Here is a 24,298-nt window from a genome sequence, read left to right on the forward strand (position 1 = left end):
ATGCAACGCTGTTTAAAATGTACAGTTATAATGTGTTATCTGAATGAATAAAATCAAAATCCTTTTATGGCTTTAGTGTGCGCTCTGTAAATATTTTGGCAGCGAGTGTATCATTCTGATTTCTGTTTATTGAGTTAATATTAAAATCAGTTTGTATCCCCAAACTTGTAGAGCATCGAGAGTGGTAGGTGGTCCAGTGGGCAAAGCCCAGCCCCAGAGGCAAGGGCTCTGTCGGCATTTTTCTCACCTGAAAAAAGGGAATGAGGGTGGTTTAAGCTTCTAAATCAATCATGTAGTTATTAGGCCCATTTTCTCGTCAAAGGAATTCAGTTAGGTTAAAGAGAAAGCACGCTGTGGGCAAGTAAGAAAGCCCACACCGTTTGAAACTGTTATTGGTAGTATTGCCCTTATGCTTCAGCCAGCATCTTTTGCAATGTTGCATGGTTCTATTTGGAAAGACAGAGCTGTTCTTCATGCCAGGATACCAAGATGTATATATAGTGACACAATGTAGCATTCCACAGAGCCCAGCCCCCTGTCATCTTTACCCCAGAGCGGGGCCTCCCTCCAACCAGGCCTCCCCAGGCAGCACGTAGAGAGTGCCTTTGTGAGCTCTAGGTCCTCAGGCCAGGTGCTGCAGGGTGGGTTTCCAGCAGATGCTTCCACCCAGAATCAAGGAGCTGGAAGGGAGTGTAGGGAAGCTGTGGGTAGGGAAGCCTTTCTCTCCTTCCATGCTGTGGACTGCACCCGAGAGGAGGAGGTGCAGCACGTGAGAGAGAACACATGGACTTAGCTGAAGGAATCAGAGGGTTTGCACCTGTACCCAGAAGACACACATTTTGCCACCTTGGTCCAGCAGAGATGTTTTGGAGATACTTTTACATATTGGCCAAGAGGCAGTTTCAAACATGCTTTATGGTAATTTTGGCATGTTCATTGGATTTGGCCCCATTATAATAGGAAATTAAGTGAGGGGCTAAACTTTGTTAGATATCAGTGATGGAAAGCTTAGAAATCATTACTAAGGCTGGGCGCGGTGGCTCACGCCTGTAATTTCAGCACTTTGGGAGGCCAAGGCAGGTGAATCATCTGAGGTCAGGAGTTCGAATCAGCCTGGCCAACATGGTGAAACCCCGTCTCTACTAAAAATACAAAAATTAGCTGGGTGTCATGGTGTTCGCCTGTAATCCCAGCTACTTGGGAGGCTGAGGTAGGAGAATCGCTGGAACCTGGGAGGCGGAGGTTGCAGTGAACCGAGATCGTGCCACTGCACTCCAGCCTGGGAGACAGAGCAAGACTCCATCTCAAAAAAAAGAAAGAAAGAAAAGAAATCATTACTAAAAGGCATGGGTATATTTTTTAGCCGAGCAATACATCAACTCTTGACCACGGGAGCCCTAAATCCCCTCTTTTGGTTGGTCTCTCGTCTGTAGGTAACTGCAAAGGGTGGATAACAAGATAATGAGCCCTTTTTCCTGTGTTCAGGGTACATTTGGGTCTCAAAACAGTCGGCTCTGGAACAGCCTAAATTCCAGGCAGCACCTGGAAGGGGAGGGAAGCCCCACTAGGGTGTGCTTTTCTGTTTGCTTTTTAGGGTATACACAGAATGGAAAAGGTCTTGTGACATTGACTTTCCCTTCTCCTCATTTCACAGATGAGGAGTCAAGGAGTCGGAGTCTAGGTGCTGGGCAGGGATGAAGACCTTTTAGGGACCCCTGGTGGATCCGTGTTAGAGGCCAGATCAGAGCTCAGTTCCCTCCTGATTGCTAGTCTAAAGTTATTTTCGTAAAGTCAGGTTGACTTCTGCTGACTGCTAAGTCCACTCCGTTTGGTCCCCATGAGTACTTATCATCTTTTCTGTAACTTAAATTAGTAATTTAAATTCAGTCTCCTTAGATCTAGTTAATTATTATTTATGGAAGCTAAGCGAGGACTTCCCCTAATTTAATTTGACATTAAATATTAATATCAAATTTCTACTCCTTGCACATTCAGCCATTTCTGCTCCTTCGTTCCAGGGCAGGATTCTGGGAAGGTTGTGATCTGGAATATGTCTCCAGTCCTCCAGGAGGATGACGAGAAGGATGAAAATATTCCCAAGATGCTTTGCCAGATGGACAATCACTTAGGTATTACAGAGTGGCCCTTTGCAGGCTTTGCGTGTTGGCAGAGTGCCCAAGGTTAGCACATGTGTTTGTAATTAGAAAGATAAGGCCCCGTGCGGCGGTAACTCCCCTCGGCCTGCTGTCTGAAGGCACAGATGTTGGCTGCACACCTGGGTGAGTTATTCGGCAGAAGACTCGGCCCGCCCACAGAACCATCTTTGGACAGTCTGCAGGTACCTGTGGTGATTTCCTGCTCATGAGTCGTTACTGCCTGATTCCATGGGGCTTTGGGGCCAGCGACCTGGACACAGTAGGGTTCTGGGGAAGGGTGCACAAGAGACAATTTGCCAAAACATCTCAGGTTGGCACTGTGTCACTCTGAGGCTCTCTGCCAGGACCCTTTTGGCCATCAGACAGTGTCATGGTTTCCTTTCCTGCTGTAGTGCCTTAGTTTCCCACCCCTGAGATGCTTAATGAACAGTCACTGGCCTTTGGACGTCAGCTCCTTCCTTTGCTCTGTGTGTTCTTGTCCTCTCAACGTGCCTCTGAGTGTCTTCAGACCTGGAGCATGTTACTCACGGGCCATGTGGGGGCTGCAACTTTGATAGCCATCTTTCAGGTCTCCCAAAGGCCAAGTTGTGAGTGCTCTTGGAGGCTCTGGCCCATCAGGGGCCTGGGGGAATTTCTGCTGATCCTGGCTTATAAGCGCAGAGTCAATCAATCTGCAGTGCTGACGAGTTTGGAAAATCCGAATGTGAAAGAGCTGGCTCTGACAGATGAGATGAAGTCAGAGTTTTATACTGTAACAGACTGCTCATCTGAAAAATCTAGAAAAAGCATCTGACCCTTTTTAGCACATACTCTTTTTTTGAGAATAATCTCTACTCAGAAATATGTCTCATCAATAGATGACCCTTTTGAAATAATGAGATTTGGTTATCATTTTTTTATTTTCTTGGAAAGAAGCCTTCTATTGACTATGTCATTTAGCACTAACGATTCTCAGATATTGTATATTTTACCCCCTCCAGACTGTTCTGGTAATTTGTTTTTATAGCACAAGTAGGTTAGTGCTTAAACTGAATTGTTTTTCTGGGGCTCTCACACAGTAGATGCCTTAAATAGATTAGATAGATTAGATTTTATAAACCCTTTACATCTTGCCAAACTCTACATAAAGCAAATGGGCATGACTACTGGATTTTCATCACCTTATTTTTTTTTCTTCCCAGCATGTGTGAACTGTGTGCGGTGGTCAAACAGTGGGATGTATTTAGCTTCTGGGGGAGATGACAAACTGATTATGGTGTGGAAGCGGGCTACGTAAGCATCATTTTCCTTTCTTCACATTTTATTTTTAGAAGCTGCTTTGCTGGTCTTTATCAAAGTCACCTTTCCCTACCCTGTCACTGAAGTTCCCATAGCCCTGACCTCATAAGTAGTAGGAAGTGCATGTAGGTCAGGAGCAGGTGGAGCCTGACCAGGGATTCAGGAGACCTGGTCAGCTGCCCCCTCGCAGGACTGCAGGCTCTCACCTGAAAAGTCTGATCTCTTCTAGTGCTGATGTGGGTGGGGCTTCGTTGCTTTTGTTTTTTCAAATGAAGTTTCACATGGAAGCCCAATATACAAAATGGTTAAAAGTCAGGGTGCTCTGGTTCTTGCCCAGGATCTGGGGCAGGGGATCCAGAGTCCAGGCTCTTTGCCATTACTTTATTCTCTGTTGGTCCCCACCTGGGGCAGCCTCTGCTCTACTCTCAAAAGGAGCTAACCATCACCTGGAAAACCATTGCTCCCAGGTCTCTGGGCCAGTCAGGCCGGGGCACCAGACCCTGCACCATTGCTCACCAAGAGTGGCCTTGTGGCTGTGGCTTCAAGAGCAGAGGCAGAGGCTGTCTCTTCAGCCTACTTGGCTATCTCAGCACACTCTCTGTGGATTTGTGATGAGCTCTACAAGAGCAAAAGGTGTTATCAGAGGCTCTGAGCATCGGTGTGTCAGCACTGCCTCTACCAGGCCCAAGGTGACTGATGCTTCTCTGGCTCCTCTGGTGGGGGCTAGTACCTATAGATTGCGTGGTTTCTCTGCCTCAGATGTCAAAGCCATTTGATTCATTGTGAGATGCTTAAAAATAAAATACTGTTGATTTTGCTTCTTTAAATAGCCAACATAAATAACATTTAGTATACAATTTAGAAAACTAAAAATACAAAAGAAAAAATATCCCTCATCACACCACCTAAAGAAAGCTACAGTTAATATTTTGACATTTTGGGATGTGTGTCCTTCTGATCCATTTTCCATGCATAGATGTTATCCATGTCATGTGGTTTTTTTCCTTTACATAAGTGATATCATATTGTATGTGATGTCCTGTGGCCTGCTTCTTTCACTTATTGTGAACGTTTTCCCATGCAAGATTTGCAATGGCTGTGTAGTATTTCATCAAGTGCATGGATCATAATTCACCTAACCAGCCCCTTTTATTCAACAACCCAGTGCTTTCCAGTTCTTGTTTGTTTTTGCTTTGTTCTGTCTGCCCTGATAAGCTGGCTGCAGGGAGCATTTCTATGCAGTGCCCAGAGCACTCCATGAGTGCCTTTTTGGCCCCTTTCTCACACAGGTACATCGGCCCCAGCACCGTGTTCGGCTCCAGTGGTAAGCTTGCCAATGTGGAGCAGTGGCGGTGTGTCTCCATCCTCCGGAATCATTCAGGCGGTGAGTGGGACTGCCTGTTGGGGTGGGTGGGCCCCTGACATCTGGCTCAGATCAGCAGCACCGCCACGTCCCCTGTGGGACTGTTTGGTCCTTAAAGCAGCCCTATGTCTGGGCTGTCCCACCCCATCACAATCAGTCACACCCTGCCTGTCCCTTAAGATCTGTGCAGTCACCGGGTCCACTACCTGTCTCCAGCTGCATTCAGTCTCCCCACTCTTGCCCTCATGGGGTATATGTTTATATCTTTAATGTAGAACTTCCCACGTTCTGCTGTTTGTCCTGCTGAACAGAATCAGTACCTTCATCAGCGGATCACTAAGTCCGTAAGCACACTTTGTTTATTCCCCAGAAATCAGCTCACAGATGCCCATTGAAAAGTTTCTCAACTTGACCTTGAGTATGTTTGCAGTGTTTTAAATAAACTTGGTATGGAAAGAAGCACATTTTATGAATTTAGACTGAGGGGGAAGGTTGCCCACGCACTGTACACTCAGGTGTCAACGATACCAGGTTGAGTGCAATTTAGACTTGACTTAGGAGTCTGAGTCCATTTGGTCCAGGAAGGGACCAAAGGGTTTTCCAGGCAGGGTGGTACAGCATAAGTGAGAAAGTCTTGGTGTGAATGGGGATTTGGAGGCATTTCACCATGGCTGGATCTTTATAGACAAGGCAGGGAGCAGCACAAAGTGAGGCTGGTCAGGTATGCGAGGGTCGGATCATGGAAAGCTTGTGCTCCCTGTTACTGAGGGAGTCCCTTGTCATGGAAGAGATAGGGAGCCATTAAAAGCTTTGAAGCACAACAGAGAGGTCATTGTGACAGCTCAGTGAAGTGGAGGTTCTTTCAGTCGTTCAGATGGACACTGTCAGGGCCTGAGCTAGGCCTGTGATAATTGAGGTAGAGAAGACGAGATCGATTTGGGAATACTTAGGATAGGGCACAGAGAGGTATGAAATAGATTCCTGGCTGGATGCCTAGTCAGAGGTATCACCTCTGCTGAGACCCTAAGGACAACAGGCTTATGGGGACGGATACCAGTTCAGAATGGGGTTGCCCCTGGCTTGAGGGGTAGGGGAAGAAATGTCAAGAAACCTTCAAATTGAGCCTGGAGCTCTGGGCGAGGACAGGGCAAGAGTGAGAGGTGTGGAAGGTGGCGTCAGCTGTAATCCATTGTTAGTGTATGCTTAGCAGATTCTCTGTAGACTGTTTAAAGGAGAACAAACCCATCTTGGTGGCGGCCATAGATTGAGTCCACATTTGTGAAAGCTGAAACGGTTAGTGTTGTGTTATTGTTTGATAATTAAATTGTGTAATTGGCCCTTATTTGTGTCACTTATTAGTACTAACAGTGAAGTCTAGTTGGACTTTTCTGGAACTTGGTGCACATGTCTATGAGGGTGCCCAAGCGTGGGGTAGGCCTCAAGTGAGGACTTTTACAAGGCCCTAACCAGAGCCTTGCATTCTCTTTCCTACGCCACCACCCAGTGGGGCTCCTTTACCAGACAAGTAGAGTTGACCACCTTCAGCTGGGGACCTGACACTCATTACTCACTGGTCCTGGTAGCAGGTGTAGGCAGAACAATTCAAGAAGAAAAATCAATGAAAGGCAGAAGTAAATGAATAAGAAAGAACCGGATCTTTGAAAAGCAAAGTGTGAGAAATATATACTTGGTATATTTAATTGGGGGTTGGGAAGAAAAAACCTAAACAAAATTAGAAGTTAAAGATCTAGAAAAACATTTAATCCAGACAGAAAAAAACATCAAACAGTACAATATAATGTTTGTACTATTAAGCTAAAGAACAAAATACTAAAAATAATTTTCTAGAAAATAGGAACTTTCATAATTGATACCATAGGATTAGGAAAAACTGAACAGAATAATAACCAATGAAGAAATGGAAGGCTATCTTCAGAAATGCTTCTTGGTCCTAAATTACTTGTAGGTGCATTGTTTTGAGCTTTTAAGAAAAATTATACAGAACAATAGCAATATTTATAATTGAAAGGAAGGTATAAGCCAGGGTTATTGTATCTGGAAAATACAAGAAAACCTAAGAAAAATAATGTAACAAAAGCATAGAATAATATGAATAAAGATAGAAAAAATCAGAAACAATACTAGTAAATATAATAACATTTGAAAGCAGTTATTCATTTATTTATTTATTTATTTACTTGAGACAGAGTCCTGCTCTGTTGCCCAGGCTGGACTGCAGTGTTATGATCTCGGCTCACTGCAACCTCCACCTCCCGGGTTCCAGCGATTCTCCTGCCTCAGCCTCCTGAGTAGCTGGGACTACAGGCACGTGCCACCACACCCGGCCAATTTTTTTTTGTATTTTTAGTAGAGACAGGGTTTCACCGTGTTAGCCAGGATAGTCTTGATCTCCTGACCTTGTGATCTGCCTGTCCTGGCCTCCCGAAGTGCTGGGATTACAGGCGTGAGTCACCACGCCCGGCCAGAAACAGTAATTTATTATGATTAAATGTGACTTGTAAGTGTAGTACAAGGGAATCTATTAATATAACTTTACATACTAGGAAGTTAGATAGGAAAAGCTACAGTCATCTTAGGTGTTTTAAAAGGAACATTAGACAATTCAACATCAGTTCCTATTAAAAATGCTTTTTTTAAAATGCCCATGGGAAGATATTTCTTTTCTTTTTCTTTTTTTCTTTTTTTTTTTTTTTTTTTTTTGAGACTGTGTCTCACTGTGTCACCCAGGCAAAATCCAGTGGTGCAATTACGGCTCACTGCAGCCTTGAACTCCTGGGCTTGAACTCTTGCCTCAGCCTCCTGAGTAGCTAGGACTACAGATGTGCATCACCATACCTGGCTGATTTTTTTTATTTTTTGTAGAGATGGGGTTTCACTATGTTACCCAGGCTGGTCTTGAACTCTTGGGCTCAAGCGATCCTCCCACATGCACCTTCCAAAGTGCTGGGATTACAGGCATAAGCCACCATACCTGGCCTGAAGCTATTTCCTTAACATGGTAGAGTCCTTTGTCTTTTTCAAACCGGTGGCAAATATTACAGTTCACAGTTAAGCCTGGTTGCGGTTTATATCAAGAAAAGACAATGATGGGTGCTGTCATTTAATTTGTTGCTCTGGAATTTCTGCAACACAGTTAAATAGAAACTGGAAAATAAGTCAAAAAGGAAATGAAGGTGACATTATTTCGTATTAGGAAAAACCATAGGATAATAAAGCTCTTGGAACAAATAAAGCACTGAAAAATACTTAGAACTAATAAAATGAGTCTTTATATTGGCCTCATAACAGAACAATTTTAAATTATTTGTCTTTTGCTACTAATAGCCAATTAGAATATCTAATGATAAAAAGAGAATTATACAGAGTGGGATCAAAAGTTATAAATATCCAGGAATAAGTAATCTTACCAAGAAATGAATTAGATTTCTAAGATTTAAATCACAAACGTTTTAAGATACAAAATGACATTGAGAGATAGAAAATGGCTTCATAAATTGAAAGACGAAATACATTTTTTCCCAAATTAATATTTACTTGTCCACATACCAAACATTTATTGAGTGCCTGCCATGTTCCAGGCACTGTTCTTCTCTCAAGGAGATTTGTTCTTGTAAAAGAGACTGACGAGTGAGTAGTATAGGAGATTTGAAGGTGAGCCTAGAAGGCAGAGTCCTGTAAGGAGTTGGAAGATGAGTGCTGGGGGCCAGTGGGGAGATGACATTTGAGGGAAGACTGGATGGCAGTGAGGGGACAGCCAGTGCAAAGGCCTTGGAGCGTGGACATGTGCTTAGTGTGCCCAGTGAGCCCCTGGGAGCTGGGGCCGGGGAGGAGGGTGCGGGAGGGAGTGTGCCTTCGAGACCATGGTAGAGGCTCTTCTCTGAGCAAGAATATGAAGGCTCAGCAGGGATCTAGGCAGAGTAGTTGAGACCTGTGGCAGCAGTGTGGATTCTACCATGGGGGTCTCAGGGCTGCACTGGGAAGACTAGTAAAGGAGCCGCTCCGAAAAACAAGGGAGAGACAATGGTGGTTTGGACTTGGGTCATAACACGGAAGTGGTGAGAAGTGGTCAGAGGCGGATTTCCTGGTGCATTGAATATGGGATGTGAGATAAGCAGAGGAGTCAGGATGGCTTCCCGGACTATGGTCCAAACAGCGGAAAGGATGCAGTGGCTGTAACCTGAAGCAGGAAGTCTGCAGGTGGGACAGAAATGTTTGTTAAGGGAAGTGTTTTTGGAGTTTGGTTTTGGATATGTTAAGTTTGCCAGTGTAAATGGACATCCTGTGTAGACATTTGGAAATATGAATCTTGGAAATATGAGCTTCGGGGTATGAGCAGAGTCCAAGGATGAGCCTAGGGATTGGAGAGCTGAAACCAGCAAAAGAAGCTAGAAGGAGAGGCCAGTTAAGACAGTGAAAAGAAGCGAGGCATGAGGATCACTTGAGGCCAGTAGCTCAACAGCCTGGGCATCATAGCGAGACCCTGTCTCAGCAACAACAAAACGGACAGTGAAGAGAGTGTTTGAAGGAGAGGGGAACAGGCAGCATATTGCTTATTGCTGAGGGGCAAAGTGAAGACCAAGGGTAGACTGCTGGGCTTGACAGCATGGAGGGTGCTGGGGGCCTAGGCAAGTGCAGTATTCATGTAGTGTCATTGGGCCAAAGGTGTCATTGGAGGGTACTCAAAAAACACTAGGAGAGGAGCTGAGCTTTGTCAGGCATGTGGGAAGATGGAGGAGAAGAAAAGGGGGAGTGGTGGTGGGCTCTCAGCTGGAGGAGAGAGGTAAGGACCAGGTGGTTGGCAAGTGGTGAGGGGACGGCAGCATCAGTAGATCGGAGTTCCCGGTGGCGTGAAAGTGCTGTTGGAGCTGAGGGTGATCTAGGAGCACAGGGCTGATGGTTGGCCTGTGGGAAGGTTGGAATTGAGACAGATTGCAGTGATTTGTCATGGAAGGCCTCTGGACATGACCGTGGGGTGAAAGTAGTGGAAGCCAAGGTCATCAGAAGGGAAGGAGGAATTTAAGGAACCAAAAGCCTGGAGTGTTAGAAGAATCATCCTCTTGGAGTCACCAAGAATGATGGTGAGAACAGTGGCCAGAAATGTAAATCTACAAGTGAGGGGAGAGTCTCCTGTGTGTGTAGATGCATAACAAAAAGGAGGTGCTATAGTCTGAAGACAGAAACTCCAAACTGGGAGTTTAGGAAAAAATTATGTCATGTATGTGGATTTACTCAGCAGTGATTCTAATGGATCATATCTGGAAGGATAAGAATGTTATAGATGAAAACATTCAAAGTTCCAGTGATAGAAACATCATGGGTTTGAGGGTAAACTCGTAACACTGAAAGAGGCTACAGTGTACCTAAGAAGTTGGTGTGTTGTGAAAGGAGGCATCGCTTATCAAAATGAATTCTTCCTCATATGGGGCGTAGTAACTGTTAAGCAGTTAGTGAGGAGAAATTAATTTCGATCCTCACCAAATACAGCACACACCAAACTGGATACTAAAGAGAAACATTCTAAATAACTACACAAGGCAAAAATAGAATTGAATATTTACCAGACCTCTAACAGAGAGAATATTTTTCAAGGTTAACAAGGCAATAGAAGAAATCACAAAGGAGAATAACAGACTTTACTCCATAAAACTCCTATAGTATAAAAAAGTAGAGAGGTGAAATTTGCAGTTAATAGCTGCATTATATGTGTCTGTGGAGATTGCTAAGAAAATCCCTTCTCCTTTCTGGGCTCCCACCTAACCACATATTCTCTGTTCTAGGATGTGGGCACTCCCCTGCTGTCCTGGCGTTTGCATGTGTGCCCCTCCAGGATGTTTAGTTACTAGAGAAAGTTGTTGTTTTCTTCATTTTTGTAGGCACTGCATTTATGTTGTTAGACCCACTGCCCAAAACACTTCCCAGCAAATGGTCACAATAAGGCAGCAAATCAGTCCAAAAAGACATTAGATAAGAGACAAACGCTTTCACTAATAATCTAATTAAAAATTTTAAATATAAAATTGTACTTAATAAATAAGTCGGGAGGGGAAAAAGTCATCATCCTCAATGCTAATAAGGGAGTTTTGAAGCAAACAGTCTGCATGTAGAAATGTAAAACCACAGGGATCTTGGAAAAGCAGTCTACAGTTGTATGAGAATCCAGACCTATGAGGATGCTCAGATATTCTGCCCAGGATTCCCACTCTGGGGTATGCGTCTCAGAGAAATAATCTGGAGTATGGAGAGTGAGACATACACACGGGCCCAAAAAACCAGAATCCAGTTAATCTTCAGTGTTAAATTAGGTTAATTAATAGTAGTGAATACTCTCAACCACTTAGAATGCAGGGCAAAAAAGGAAAGAAGCTGTGAAGATCACACAGGCATTTAGAATACAAAATGTGAACCACAGCATGTGAGACATTTGAAAAAAAAAAAAAACCTGTTAAGCTGTTACTATAGTTTTTTTTAAACTGGAAAAAATACAATAGATATTTGGAATATTTAACTCTTGTACAAAGAAAGGACTTGATAGCTATTACCTTGCTGCTATGTTTGTTTCTTCAACTCACCAATCATTCTTCTGTATACCTAGCACTGCACCAGGCGCTGAGGTTAGAGAAATAACTAAGACTGCGCCCTTCACCCCTGATGGCAGGATAGGCAAGGTTGGCATCATCGTCACAGCGGACCCTCATCGATGCCTTGGTGTGTGCCTGGCATGGTGTTGCAGCAGTTTATCACATTTAATCCTTACAGTGACCCTATGAGGATAGGTTTTGGGGTTTTTTGTTTCATTGGTTTTTTTGTTTGTTTTTTGAGACAGGGTCTTACTCTGTTGCCCAGCCTGGAGTGCAGTGGTACAATCATGGCTCACTGCAGCCTTAACCTCCCTGGGCTCAAGTGATCCTCCCACCTCAACCCCCTGTGTAGCTGGGGATACAGGCATGTGCTACCACGCCCAGCCAATTTTTTGTAGAGATGGGGTTTTGCCATGTTGCCTAGGCTGGTATTGTACCTCTGGGCTCAAGCGATCTGCCCACCTCAGCCTCCCAAAATGCTGAGATTACAGACGTGAGTCCCTGCACCTGGCCTAGATTTGGTTTTTTAATCTGCACTTGACAAATGATAAAATGGAGTCACAAAGAAGTGAATGTGATTAATTCTGTTTGGAGGCTCCGTAGTGAAGGGGTACTCCTGTCAGGGTCTGGGAGATGAGACCCAGTCCATGAACCAGACGAGGGCCTCAAGATGACTTATGTTCAGTTGTCAGCAGCCCTGGAGTTCTGACTGTGCCAGGCATTCTGCCATGTGCTTTACCCACCGTGTCTCATGCTCAGAAGGCTCTCGGAGGAAGGCCCTGTTACGATTGGCAAAGCAAGTCAGCAGGGCTGAGGAGCATGCTCCAGGCCACAGACCCACGAAGTAGCAGGCTCTCATGCATGGGTGTGGTGCCATGTGGTGCCCAAGCTCTGAACCATGCCCTCAGTTGCTTCGTCTGTAAAAGGAGTGAGGCACTGGGGTCGGTTAGATGCTTTAAATTTATGACCAATTGAAAAATCCTGGGGGGAGTTTTTTCAGGTTGGTTAAAAAATACCAGAGTGGTTATGATGGTCCCAGGTCCCAGGGGCACTGGCCAAGCTAATAGACAAGGGCATCGCCAGGTAAGAGATCTCACCAGAACCCTCTGTCTTCTTTCAGATGTGATGGATGTAGCATGGTCTCCCCATGATGCCTGGCTAGCCTCGTGCAGCGTGGATAACACTGTCGTCATCTGGAATGCTGTAAAGTTCCCAGGTCTGGGGCCTCCTCTGACTGGTTAACAGCAAGCAGTACTGCCTGTCGGTTTCTGGAGCAGGGGTTGGGCTGTCTCCTTAGTCTTGGTGGCAACAGATGTGTCACAGTGTCCTAGGATTTATGTGTCTTGTCAGTTTTTCTTTATCAGTTACATTTGTTTAAGCTTTAAAAAGAGATTCATGCTTAAGAAAAATAGTAACTGAGTGCTAGCATGGCATGCCACAGATCAGGAGGGTAGTGGATGGGCAGCTGTTGTTGGGGACCCTGGTGCTCCTAAACCTGCTGTGTGCACCCCCACCACTGGGCTCTGGGCTCAGCTCAGTCACCATCTCCTCTGTGAAACCCTTGAGCAGATACGGGCTAACACAAACCCAGTTTTGCAAAAGATTGATTTTTCTTATTCATTGTGTTTAAAGTCACAACAGATGGCATAACCTGGCACAGTGCTGCAGTTTATAACTAGTAAAATTCTTCTCATATTTCAGCTCTGTATTTGAAGTATGCTTTCCTCATGAATCCAGGTCATTTTAACTCTTTGAAAGCCACCAGCATGTGTGGAAACACTCAGTTTGGCTATGGAGAGGGCAGCTTTAGAGACTGGAGTAGCATTTGGATTACAGATCTATATGGGGTACCGTCGTACACACCTTTGTCTTCAGCCATAACTTACAAAAGACTCAGCCACAGTCAGGCCCTTTGAGCTGGTAGGCCTCCTCCTTATCAGGGAGCTACCAGGGAGGCTAACGTCAGAAGTGCTGGTGTCACAGCCCAGGAAGGGCAGCCATAGGCAGGGCCGCTAGATACAGATAAGACCTGGATCAGAACTAGCCCCTTGGTGCCTGCCTCCTTGATGCTGTCATTTCTTCAGTTGGCTTTTGCCTTGGTGGAGATCAAATGAGGAGGCCCTTCTGCTTCTGCCTGGTGTGGGCGCTGTCCATGGCAGACTGCTGAGTCCCCTCTCTTGCATATCCATCCCATGGCCCATGGATTGCAGGTCACGTTTCCCCCAGATGACACCTCTCCACATTCCTTTTTTCTTCACAGAAATTCTGGCTACTCTGAGAGGTCATTCTGGCTTGGTCAAAGGGTTGACATGGGACCCTGTTGGTAAATACATAGCTTCTCAAGCTGATGACCGCAGCTTAAAGGTGTGGAGGACGCTGGACTGGCAGTTGGAGACCAGCATCACCAAGCCTTTTGATGAGGTAAGTGGGGACAGCTCAGGGAGCTGAGCCCCAGCAGCTGCCCCAGCCCCTTCCTGACTTCTGTGTACAGAGAGGGAGCTGGCCGTGGGCCAGGCCACCTGAGGAATGCACAGAGTCCGGGGGACTGAGCGGATTCACCAAGGCTCTCTGGGGTGGGACTCTGGCCCTAGGAATCAGATAATACAAAATCCTTCATTTCTGAGACTCTGTTTAATTTCCAACTTTGAAATGAAAGGGATTTATAGTTTTGTTGTTTTTTGTTTTGTTTTGGCGACAGAGTTTCGCTCTTGTTGCCCAGGCTAGAGTACAGTGGCACAATCTCGGCTCACTGCAAGCTCTGCCTCCTGGGTTCAAGCGATTCTCCTGCCTCAGCCTCCTGAGTAGTTGGGATTACAGGTGCCCACCACCACACCCAGCTAATTTTTGTATTTTTAATAGAGATGGGGTTTCGCCATGTTGGCCAGGCTGGTCTCGAACTCCTGACCTCAGGTGATCTACCCGCCTCAGCTTCCCAAAGTGCTGGGATTACAAGCATGAGTCACTGCGCCTGGCCCGGATTTATAGGTTTAAAGTTGAAGTGAACCTTAGAGATGTCTCCACATCATTCTGTCACCCAGCTCACTCCCACAGACGTGGATAAAACTGCTTCTTATAGTGTGGAGTTTACTCTGAGCCTCCCACAGAGCAGCTTGTTGGGGGCCAGGGCAGGATGGAGGAGACTCTTGTGCTATCCTCGACTGTGCTGTGCTTGTTGATATGCACCCTGCAGTTCAGGGGCCTTTTTTCCTGGCTGGAGTTAGCAGTACAGTTTGCACATGTTTGGAGATCAGACTGCAGTAGCTTCTCTGGTATTTTAATCTCTCTTTGTTTATTTGAGTTCTGATTTCAAATGGAATGAGAGCTCAAGATCACCATTGTTCATTAGACATTTATTAAGTGTCTACTGTGTAGAAGGCAATAACTGGGCACAGGGAAATAAAAGTGGATTGAGATGGAGTCTCTCCTCTTGAAGCTTAAAGCCCCATAGGAAAGACAGGCATTCCCATTAGTTGCATGATGATGGAGTTGTCCAGAGTGCAGAAACAGCCCAGGAGAGGTGAGTGCATCAGGAAAGACTTCACAGAGCGAGGGACACATGAGGGAAGGTTTGCAGGAAGAGCATACATTTGCCCACTGGTCAGGATAGCTGCAAAAGTAAAGTGATAGTCATATGTTCAGTTCTTCCCACACAACACCACCTCCTGGGCTAGGTATATGAGTACTGGTTTTTACCTTAGTCTTGCCCTAAGGAGCTTTTGCTCCTTCTGGAGTTCCTCAGGGCTCTGACTGCCAGGCAGTGGGGTCCCATGAGGTGGACTCCTAGGGACGGCTTTAGGAGTGTCTTGAGTACCAGCAGGAGGTGGTAGTACTCTTCAGCCTCTACTGGGTGGGCCCATCCTTCCAGGTAGGGGGTGGATCTATGGCCTAGGCTGAGAGTTGAGGTGGGTGATTTCACTACACTCAGGCCCTGGTTTGTCATGTCCTGCTCTAGAGCTGTGAGGTCATGATCTTAACCCTTAAGTCTTTAGAACTGCCCTGGGCCCACCTTGAGCTTCAAGGAGCTGGCTCTGGACCCATGTCATCTCTTTTTGCAGGAGGGATAATGTGGAGGGATGCTCTGCCTCAGCCCCCAGTCCAGACTGGGGAAACAGTGCCTTTCTACTGTTCCTTTTACAGTTTATAAGGACGTTACAAACCTCTTCTCCCTTGCAGGTGTCCTCACCACCCTTTGGGTGAGGCAGCAGGCTCAAGAGAGTAGGTGGTGCCTCATGGTCATCAGCTGCATTACAGACACAGGCTTCTGCCAGGCTCCTGGGTTAAAAAGGGCTTTTTCTCCGCCAGAGTATATCTTGAGGATGCTGTGCAGATGCCATGCTGTGGGTTAACAGGTGCTACACAGAAAAATTGGGTCAGTGGCCAGAGAGATTTGGCCCACGCAGAGGCTATGGTTCAAACAGGTAGCCTTCCTGCAGATCTCCTCAGGGCATACACTTCTGTACTATATTTCTTTGTTCAGCTCCTCTGGGGGAGTGTAGGATGCTGCAGTTTCCAAATTCATTTCACAGAGCCCTTTTTGGTTGGGCCATCTGGTGAGACAGAAGCTGTCAGTGTAGCCAGAAGCTTGGGGTGCATGCTCCACCATCACACATTTATAAATTGAAGTTTAACTTTGTCCTTGAGGCCAGAGTTTTGGTCACAAAGGTGGCCTTTAGCTCCTTTCAAGTGCAGATGCTTCTTTCAGTGTGGAGGAACGACCCATGTGTTGCGGCTCAGCTGGTCACCTGATGGGCATTACCTGGTGTCTGCCCATGCCATGAACAACTCAGGCCCCACTGCCCAGATCATCGAACGGGAGGGATGGAAGACAAACATGGACTTTGTTGGGCACCGGAAAGCTGTGACTGTTGTGGTGAGTGCCCAGGGAACTGAAGGGAGATGGGCTCCAAGATTCAGCAAATATTAATTATTGGTTTATTTTGAATAGTTATACTTAAATATTTAAAAGCTAATTTTACAAAATAGAGTACGTACTTGGTTGATTTATTGGCAAACTTTACATAGTGAACATCACCAAAATCAGTCTTGGGTTAGGAACATCGTAGCTCCACATCAGCCTTTTACACACTCAGGTATGCTCAGGGTGCCCAAGCACGGTCCCCCCCTCACCTGGCTCCAGTGAATACAGGTACGATTCTGGTATACCCACCAAGCACTGTGCTTGTCCCCACACCTGGCAGCATCAACCACAGGTGCAAGGCCATGCCATGGATCACTGAGTTGGGAGCTGCTGCCAGATCTTGCTGCGGCAGGTGAAGAGCTCAGAGGCATGAACTGCTGTCAGTCCTTAGGCATGAGAGTTGTCTGGCCACTCACCTTATGCTTCTCCATGACTTTAATTAAATAGTGTCCTGACAGAGCCCAAGGCAAGCTGTTAAGTAGTTGCAAATAATCTGTGAGAACCAGGATTTTCTCAACACTGGGCAGCCAAATAAAATAAACAGATTGGTGGCTAAGGTTGATAAAAGTGAAGGATCATCCAAGACCCTGATGAAAATGGACTCATTTTTGCCTGTGTTTAAATAGATAATAAGTATCGGCCGGACACAGTGGCTCATGCCTGTAATGCCAGCACTTTGGGATGCTGAGGTGGGCAGATCATGAGGTCAGGAGTTCGAGACCAGCCTGACCAACATGATGAAACCCCGTCTCTACTGAAAATACAAAAATTAGCTGGGCATGGTGTCATGCGCCTGTAATCCCAGCCACTCAGGAGGCCGAGGCAAGAGAATCACTTGAACCCGGGAGGCGGAGGTTGCAGTGAGCTGAGATTGCACCACCGTACTCCAGCCTGGGCGACAGAGCGAGACTCCGTCTCAAAAAAAAAATAAAGATAATAAGTATCATATATTGTACCTTAAAACACAAATTTTGTATGAATAAAATATTACTTATTAAATTTTTTTGTTTTGGAGTCCATGTAGGGTTTTGTTTGAACCAGAGCTTTGTTGCCAAAGTCTTTGGAAATCAGTGCTTCATGGTTAGTGTTCTACATGATTCTCCCATGCAGTCCTCACAACCACTTTGTTAGCGGCTCTGGGAGATCACGACGCCTGCCTATGGCTCACAGAGCTCCCAAGGCCCTGCAGCCTCATTGGTGTTAGAGACAGTAAGCCCAGGGACACACCTCTGAGTTCCATCTTCTCCAGTCTCTGTGCACCCCGGCCATTCCTGCCTGCCCTCTGGAATTAAAACATCTCTAGGCTACCTGACACCAGGCTTTTAGGAACCCTCCTTCCTCTGCCCTCAGTTGTCCTAGGTTGGGGATTCCCAGAGCGCCCACCCCCTTTAAATCCAGGAAGGTGTCTGGGAGCTCAGTGAGTGCTTTCATCCTTTCCAGAAACAAAGACAAGTTACTCTCGGGGTAGTTCCCTGGACTAAGCAGCCAACCAAGCACCTTTGTGTGATATTGCTATGGTCACTGGCCCAGGGAGATCACAAATGACTCTGACTGAGCAGATCTCTGCTAGACGGTTATGACTGAACAACAAATGCAGTGAGGCAAGAAGGAATTCAGAGATTCACACCCCTCCTGCCCATCCCCTTGGCCTCCCTTAGGAGATAGGGAGTGAGTAGGTCTTTGTTTCTGAAGCCCCCTTGCAGGCTCAGCTTTTCCGCAAGTCCTAGGGCTGGCCCTGCCAGGCCAGAGGGAATTGAGAAGGCTAGTTTCAGTAGCTACGCATCCCCTCTACTTGGCATGCTCCAGAAATGGAGAGTTTGGTAGCTCTAGTTTCAAATCTGCATTTCCCAGCTTACTCATTTGGTGCCTCCGCACATACTTTCTGACCTCCCTAAGCTTCCTTTCCATCATCAGCCAGATGCCTCATAGGTGGTCAGGAAGATGAAATGCATGCTCAGTGCCTGGGCTCAGAGAATGTCTGTGGGAGACTCCCTTTAGTGGGCTGGGACTTGGGCACAGGGGACATGCGTGATGCTTGATTAATTATTTTTAACATTTGTTATTTGGCTTTAGAAATTCAACCCAAAAATCTTCAAAAAGAAGCAGAAGAATGGGAGTTCTGCGAAGCCCAGCTGCCCGTACTGCTGCTGTGCTGTTGGCAGCAAGGACCGCTCGCTTTCTGTCTGGGTGAGCCTGCTATCCTGAGCTTTTGTTGCAGGACGGGAGGTGTAGGTTGGTAAAGTAGCAAGTGGAGGAAAGAGACCTGCTTTGGGTGATGCTAAGAGTGTACTTCTACTCTGCACCTGGGGTCAGCCCCTCTTTGGAAGCTCACAGGCTCTCCTGCTCTCCCAGAAGGAAGTGCTGAAGACTGGGTCTGTGCCCAGCCAGGAGAGGCCACCTTGACCCCCAGCTAGACCAGCTCTTGTGTCCAGACTCAGGCAGCACCCTCAGTCGTCAATGCCATGAGCAGCATGTTGGGCTTGCTTCCTATTAGAAAAATCTTTATATGGCTGGGCGCGGTGACTCACGCCTGTAATCCCAGCGCTTTAGGAGGCCGACGCGGGCAGATCACGAGGTTAGGAGATCGAGACCATCCTGGCTAACACAGTGAAACCCCATCTCTACTAAAAATACAAAAAATTAGCCGGGCGTGGTGGTGGGCGTCTGTAGTCCCAGCTACTTGGGAGGCTGAGGCGGGAGAATGGTGTGAACCTGGGAGGCAGAGCTTGCAGTGAGCTGAGACCGCGCCACTGCCCTCCAGCCTGGGCAACAGATCGAGACTCCGTCTCAAAAAAAAGAAAAAGAAAAAGAAAAATCTTTTTATATAGAGTGTATTCACCTGAAAGGTACAGCTTGGTGAGTTGTCATACATGTTTACACACCAGTGTCATCACTGCCTAGAGCACTCCTTTTTGTCCCTTTGTCCCTCCCCAGTCAAGACCTCCCTCACCACCAAAGCAACCACTCTAATGGCCTCTGTTACACTGATGAGTTTTGCCTGTTCTTGAACTTCATATAAATGCAATTGTGTGGTACTTGCTTCTTTGTGTCTTCATTTCTTTTGCTTGGCACCGTGTTTTTGAGATTCGTGTATGTTGCTGCACTTAACAGTATTTTATTCCTTATAATTTTGGTGTAGCGTTCCACTGTATGAATACACCACAATATGTTTATACAGTCTCCTGTTGATGGACATTAAGATTGTTCCAGTTTTGAGATATTATGACTAAAGCTGATATGAACATTCTTGTATGTCTTTATGTGGACATACGTTTTCATTTATGAGTACATACCTATGAGTAGAGTTCTAAAATTAAAAAAACAAAAAAATAGTACCAAGTGTCAGCAAGGACATGATAAGCTGGAACTGATACATTGCTGACAGGTGTTGCTGACAGGTGTTTACGCTGGCATGAGCACTTGGGAAAACTGTCTGGCAGTTTCTACCACAGCTAAGCGTATGACCTAGAGCACTTCCACTCCTCGGCGTATAACCAAGACAGATAAGTGCTTATGTCCACAGAAAAAGACACACAGAAAGCCGACGCCTCCATTAATTAGTCCATATCACCCCTGGGTGATGTTGTGATGGGTAAGGTTGTGAGCCTAGTACTCCTCACTCGCTGGATCCCCTGAAATGAGGCGATGTCTTCAGCTCCTTTTTTTTTTTTTTGAGACGGAGTCTCCCTCTGTTGCCCAGCAGGCTGGAGTGCAGTGGCACAATCTTGGCTTCTTGGGTCACTGCGACCTCCGCCTCCCGGGTTCAAGCGAGATTCTCCTGCAACCTCCGCCTCCCGGGTTCAGGGGAGATTCTCCTGCCTCAGCCTCCTGAATAGCTGGGATTACAGGCCACCACACCCGATTAATTTTTTTGTAATTTTAGTAAAGATGGGGTTTCACCATGTTGTCCAGGCTGGTCACAAACTCCTGACCTCAGGTGATCCGCCCGCCTCGGCCTCCCAAAGTGCTGGGATTACAGGTGTGAGCCACACACCCAGCCTGATGTGTCTTCAGTTTCATTGTTCCCCTCACCTTCCTAACTCAGTGCCCTCTACAGAGCAGGTTCTCAGCAGATATACTCAATGGTAGTTGGCGAGCGAGAACCCAAGGGTAAGAACTGTGGCGGTTTCTAAGTGAGGGCTCCTGAAGGGTTAAGTTTCTCACTGCCAGGGGCTGGTGTGCTGTGACCTGACTGTGTGGTGAGAGACACCTCCGCATGCAGTGCAGGAAGCAGTCTTGGTGCTGAGCATCAAGGTACCAATATATTTAAAGTTTGATAAAGCAAAGTGCACACACATTAATTTTTTTTTTTCATTTTGTAATAAAGTGTCCCTATAAGCAGAGCAAGTTTGAAGTTCTGGGTTTCAAGGTTATCCTCTGGCTGCATTTATTAGTTTGTTATAGAGAAATATATTACTGTGTGCGTTGTGATTTTTTTTTTTTTTTTAGGCCAAGTATTCACTTAACACCCATTCTGGAACCTGAACCACAGATTGCCGTTCAGGGGACCTTCCCTGTTTCCTCCCAGCCAGAGGCCCTGTTTGTGGTGCTGCAACCAAAACATCACTGACTATGATGCCCATATTTCTTAGAATGCTCAGGTTAGGCAGTCACACAGCCTGTAGATTTCTGAGGGGTCTGTAGGCACATTTATGAGAGGAGGGACAAGGTAGCTTTTTCTAGAAGTGGAATTAGGGTGAAGGCAAGATTCTTAATGTGGGTTCCAGATAGTTCAGACTTCAGCCCCCTCTCCAACATTAGGGTAGACACAGCTTCTCCTTCCCCACATAGCAGTCTCAGGCTGCACTGGGACGCTCAGCCCCACAGCCTCGCAGAAGCTGCAGCAGCACCTATGGGAGCCCACCATCCCGTGAGGAAGTGTGTTTCTTCCCAGCCCATCATCCTGCAGTTCAGGGCCAGCCAGCAGGGTAGCCGGGCACTTGCGCACAAGAGGAAGAGCCTACCATAGTCGTGGGAACGTGGAGTCAGAGTGTATGCCAGCAATTGAGTGACTCGATAGAGAATATGCACAGTGCATGCTATGCAGTCATCCAAAAGAGACTTTTACAGGATATTTAATGACATACTTATTGTGTGTTAAATGAAAAAGCAGACACAACTATGAAGAATAAAATAAATTCTTACTTTGAAGAATAAAATAAATATTTGCACAAAATAGAAGACAATAACTCATCAAAGTATTAATAGTCAGTAACTGGTCCTAGATTAAGGGCCCAGGTGTGTATTTCTGTACTACCTACACATAGTATAGAATGAGCCTTGGATAAATGTGTACCAGAGTCCCTTGGGCCCAGGGAAGATGTGTTGTGTTCTCTCTCAGGGTGCCTCATCCCCTGTCTAGGCTTTGGCATCATGTCTCCTGCTCCATAGACCCTCTCAGAGGTCCACCCTGGGGCTGTCCCTCTGCTCCGACCATAGCCCTTCAGAAACCCACTCCCACTTTGCCTTCTCCGTTGCTAGTTGTCTGTGTATAAAGCTATTTCCCCTGTCAGACCACAGCAAGCCCTGGAGGCAGGGTCCACTCTAGGTAGCATGCACATTTTTGGCAGGCTTTGGTTCCCACAGTTTGGGATCTCTGCAGCTGCAGTTTGAATAGAGTTGAAGATGCCTTAAATATCAGCAGCCACTTTGACCCAGGCTTCTAGGTTGGTTATGTTGACTGAGCTGAATACAGAAGGGGATTTCAGTAATTTCATTAACCTTAACTGTGTCTTTCCTTCCAGCTCACATGTCTAAAACGGCCGCTGGTGGTCATCCATGAACTGTTCGACAAATCCATCATGGATATTTCCTGGTAAGGTGGATTCTACTTACAGGAATAGGTTAAGAAAGGAGAAGCCACACATTGGAACATGAGGCCTCCTGGATGTGACTAGGGTCAGGTGGCCAGTGGCCCCTCCCCAGGTGTCATAGTAGCGCAGACCAAGAGTGCTGTTTGCACGCAATTTGGGAACTGGCAGCAGTGTACCTGCTGCTGCGAGAATGTCCTGCCTGTGTAGAATTTGCCACTGGAAAATGCCTTTTCAGGATTTGTCTAAGACGAGGAGAATGACGTAATCCTAGTATGTTCCACTTTACTCTGTCATTGCATGAACCAAAGTCAGAAGCACACTTTCTGCTTCTCAGTGACCTGATTTATATGTATACTTTGTCAAGTTTTTTTTTATTTTAATAGTTTCAAAAGTAAGATAAGTAAAATTGAAAATTCTTACAGAATATATGGTAAAGGATACTTTGTACACCTGCTTAGAGCTGAAGAACGCCAGGGCCCTTTGGGACACAATTGTCGCCCCCTGCCCCCTCCCACCCTCAGGCCACAGAAGGGAAGCAGGAGTTTCCAGCATCTCCCTAGAACACTGCCCACCATCCTCACAGGCCAGCTACTGCGGCATGTGTGTCTGCCTGGGGCTCTTGCTACCAGGCTGCTGATGGCCGTGTCTTTCAGGACTCTGAATGGGCTGGGCATCTTGGTGTGCTCTATGGACGGCTCTGTGGCATTCCTCGACTTCTCCCAGGATGAGCTTGGCGATCCCCTGAGCGAGGAGGAGAAGGTAGGCTGACAGCGCTTGTGCTGCTGGGTGCTCTGTGGCCATAGCCACAGTAACTCTGAGAGACCCCTTTGACTACACCCTCTTCTTGTGGGATACACAGACAAGTCATTTCTTAACATGTAATGGGGTATTCATCTTTTATATCTTGTAATCCTTCTTTACAAAATAGATTAATTAAAAAATGAGTCCCCATTTCAGAAATAAGTCCTGGAGTTAAGAGTAGAACTATTTTAGGCATCTCTTTTTTGAGCTGATAATAGGCCATCCACTGGGAGGTTTTTGCCCTGGGAAAGAGCTGAAGTGACTCCTCAGGGGCCCCTGCTCATGTCACTTTCCCCTTCATGGTAGTAATATTGGTCATTTCTTAGAACGCATTGTCTGCCAGGCTCTGGGAATGTGTTTTGCACATACGATTTCATTTAAATTGCACAAAACCCTTCAAGGCAAGGCTCATCCATTTCGTGGATATGGAAACTAAGCCTCAGAAAATAGCATGGCTCTTTGCCCAGACTGTATGTGACCCTTAGGTCAGAAGAGTGAACCAGGCCTGCTGCCTCTGGGCCAGGCTGCCTCCCCTCTGTGCTCTGCTGGGGTGATGGGGTCTCTGTGCCCTTCTGCCAGGCTTTGAGAAAAGCCCAGCTTCACCTACCATAGGCTTAGAAACCTGCCCCCACTTGGTGGGATGTGTGTATGTGTCTGAAGGGAGCTCTGTGAAAGCCCAGAGCAGGCTGGCAGCTCTCCCCATGACCTTATTTGCTGGTGGAAGCTTCCTCTTAACCTACAGTGTGACCTCCTCACTAAAATGTGAACCCCTTTGGGGGAGAGGTCTGCCTTAATGACTACACTTAGAATGGAGCCTGCCACCCCATCATTTTTCCATGAAGGAATGAGTATCTCAGTGGCCTCAGGTCCTCCTCCAACCTTGTCACTGTCATCAGGTACCTGGGATCACTATGCATTCCCTTGGAGTCACTCTGGGAGCCTAATAACCCATCTGCTTACCATTTCCCAAGTCACAAGCTGGGACTCCATGTTGGAGGAACACTAGGGAAACCCTGGCCAAACACTGAATTCTGCTTCGAGATTCCAGGGGATAGACTCAGGAGAGAAGGGCAGGAGCCAAGATGGCAAGAAGAAGAGGTTCCTGGCCACATTCAAGCCCTGCAGGATCAAGTCCCAAGGCACCTCTCTTGGAACGCTGCCTCTCAACCCATGCTCTGGTGTAAAGCAGATGTCCTGTTAACCAAGTCGCTGTTCTTTAGCAGAATCCCACATTGGACATTTGCACATCCCATGGAAGTCTGTTCCTCATGCACTTTCATGTACAGCAGTCACTACAGTGTGCTGGGGACACCATCTCTGCTCTCATGAGGCTCCTGTCTAGCTTGTTAGGGCACAAGACTATGAGGGCC

At 46.5% G+C, this 24,298-nt stretch overlaps 1 protein-coding gene across 12 annotated transcripts in view; it reads left to right on the top strand.

Moving 5' to 3' along the window:
• The window catches only part of LOC129022910 (protein HIRA), a 107,396-nt gene that overhangs the window by 21,206 nt on the left and 61,892 nt on the right, over positions 1-24,298 (top strand). For 7 of the 12 annotated variants that reach the window (XM_063662845.1, XM_063662842.1, XM_054469248.2 and 4 more), the window contains 9 exons: positions 2,019-2,129; positions 3,338-3,428; positions 4,724-4,818; positions 12,517-12,612; positions 13,657-13,817; positions 16,099-16,266; positions 18,388-18,501; positions 22,059-22,129; positions 22,781-22,886. In XM_063662845.1, coding sequence (XP_063518915.1) covers positions 2,051-2,129; positions 3,338-3,428; positions 4,724-4,818; positions 12,517-12,612; positions 13,657-13,817; positions 16,099-16,266; positions 18,388-18,501; positions 22,059-22,129; positions 22,781-22,886 — 981 coding nt within the window. In that variant the 5' untranslated portion in view covers positions 2,019-2,050. Of the gene's footprint in view, positions 1-2,013; positions 2,339-3,337; positions 3,429-4,723; positions 4,819-5,072; positions 5,142-11,410; positions 11,524-12,516; positions 12,613-13,656; positions 13,818-16,098; positions 16,267-18,387; positions 18,502-22,058; positions 22,130-22,780; positions 22,887-24,298 lie in introns of those variants that run through there. The other 5 variants (XM_063662846.1, XM_054469250.2, XM_054469249.2 and 2 more) reach the window with 4 other exon arrangements.

The sequence above is a fragment of the Pongo pygmaeus genome, chromosome 23, assembly GCF_028885625.2.
Source record: "Pongo pygmaeus isolate AG05252 chromosome 23, NHGRI_mPonPyg2-v2.0_pri, whole genome shotgun sequence".
Lineage (NCBI taxonomy): Eukaryota > Metazoa > Chordata > Mammalia > Primates > Hominidae > Pongo > Pongo pygmaeus.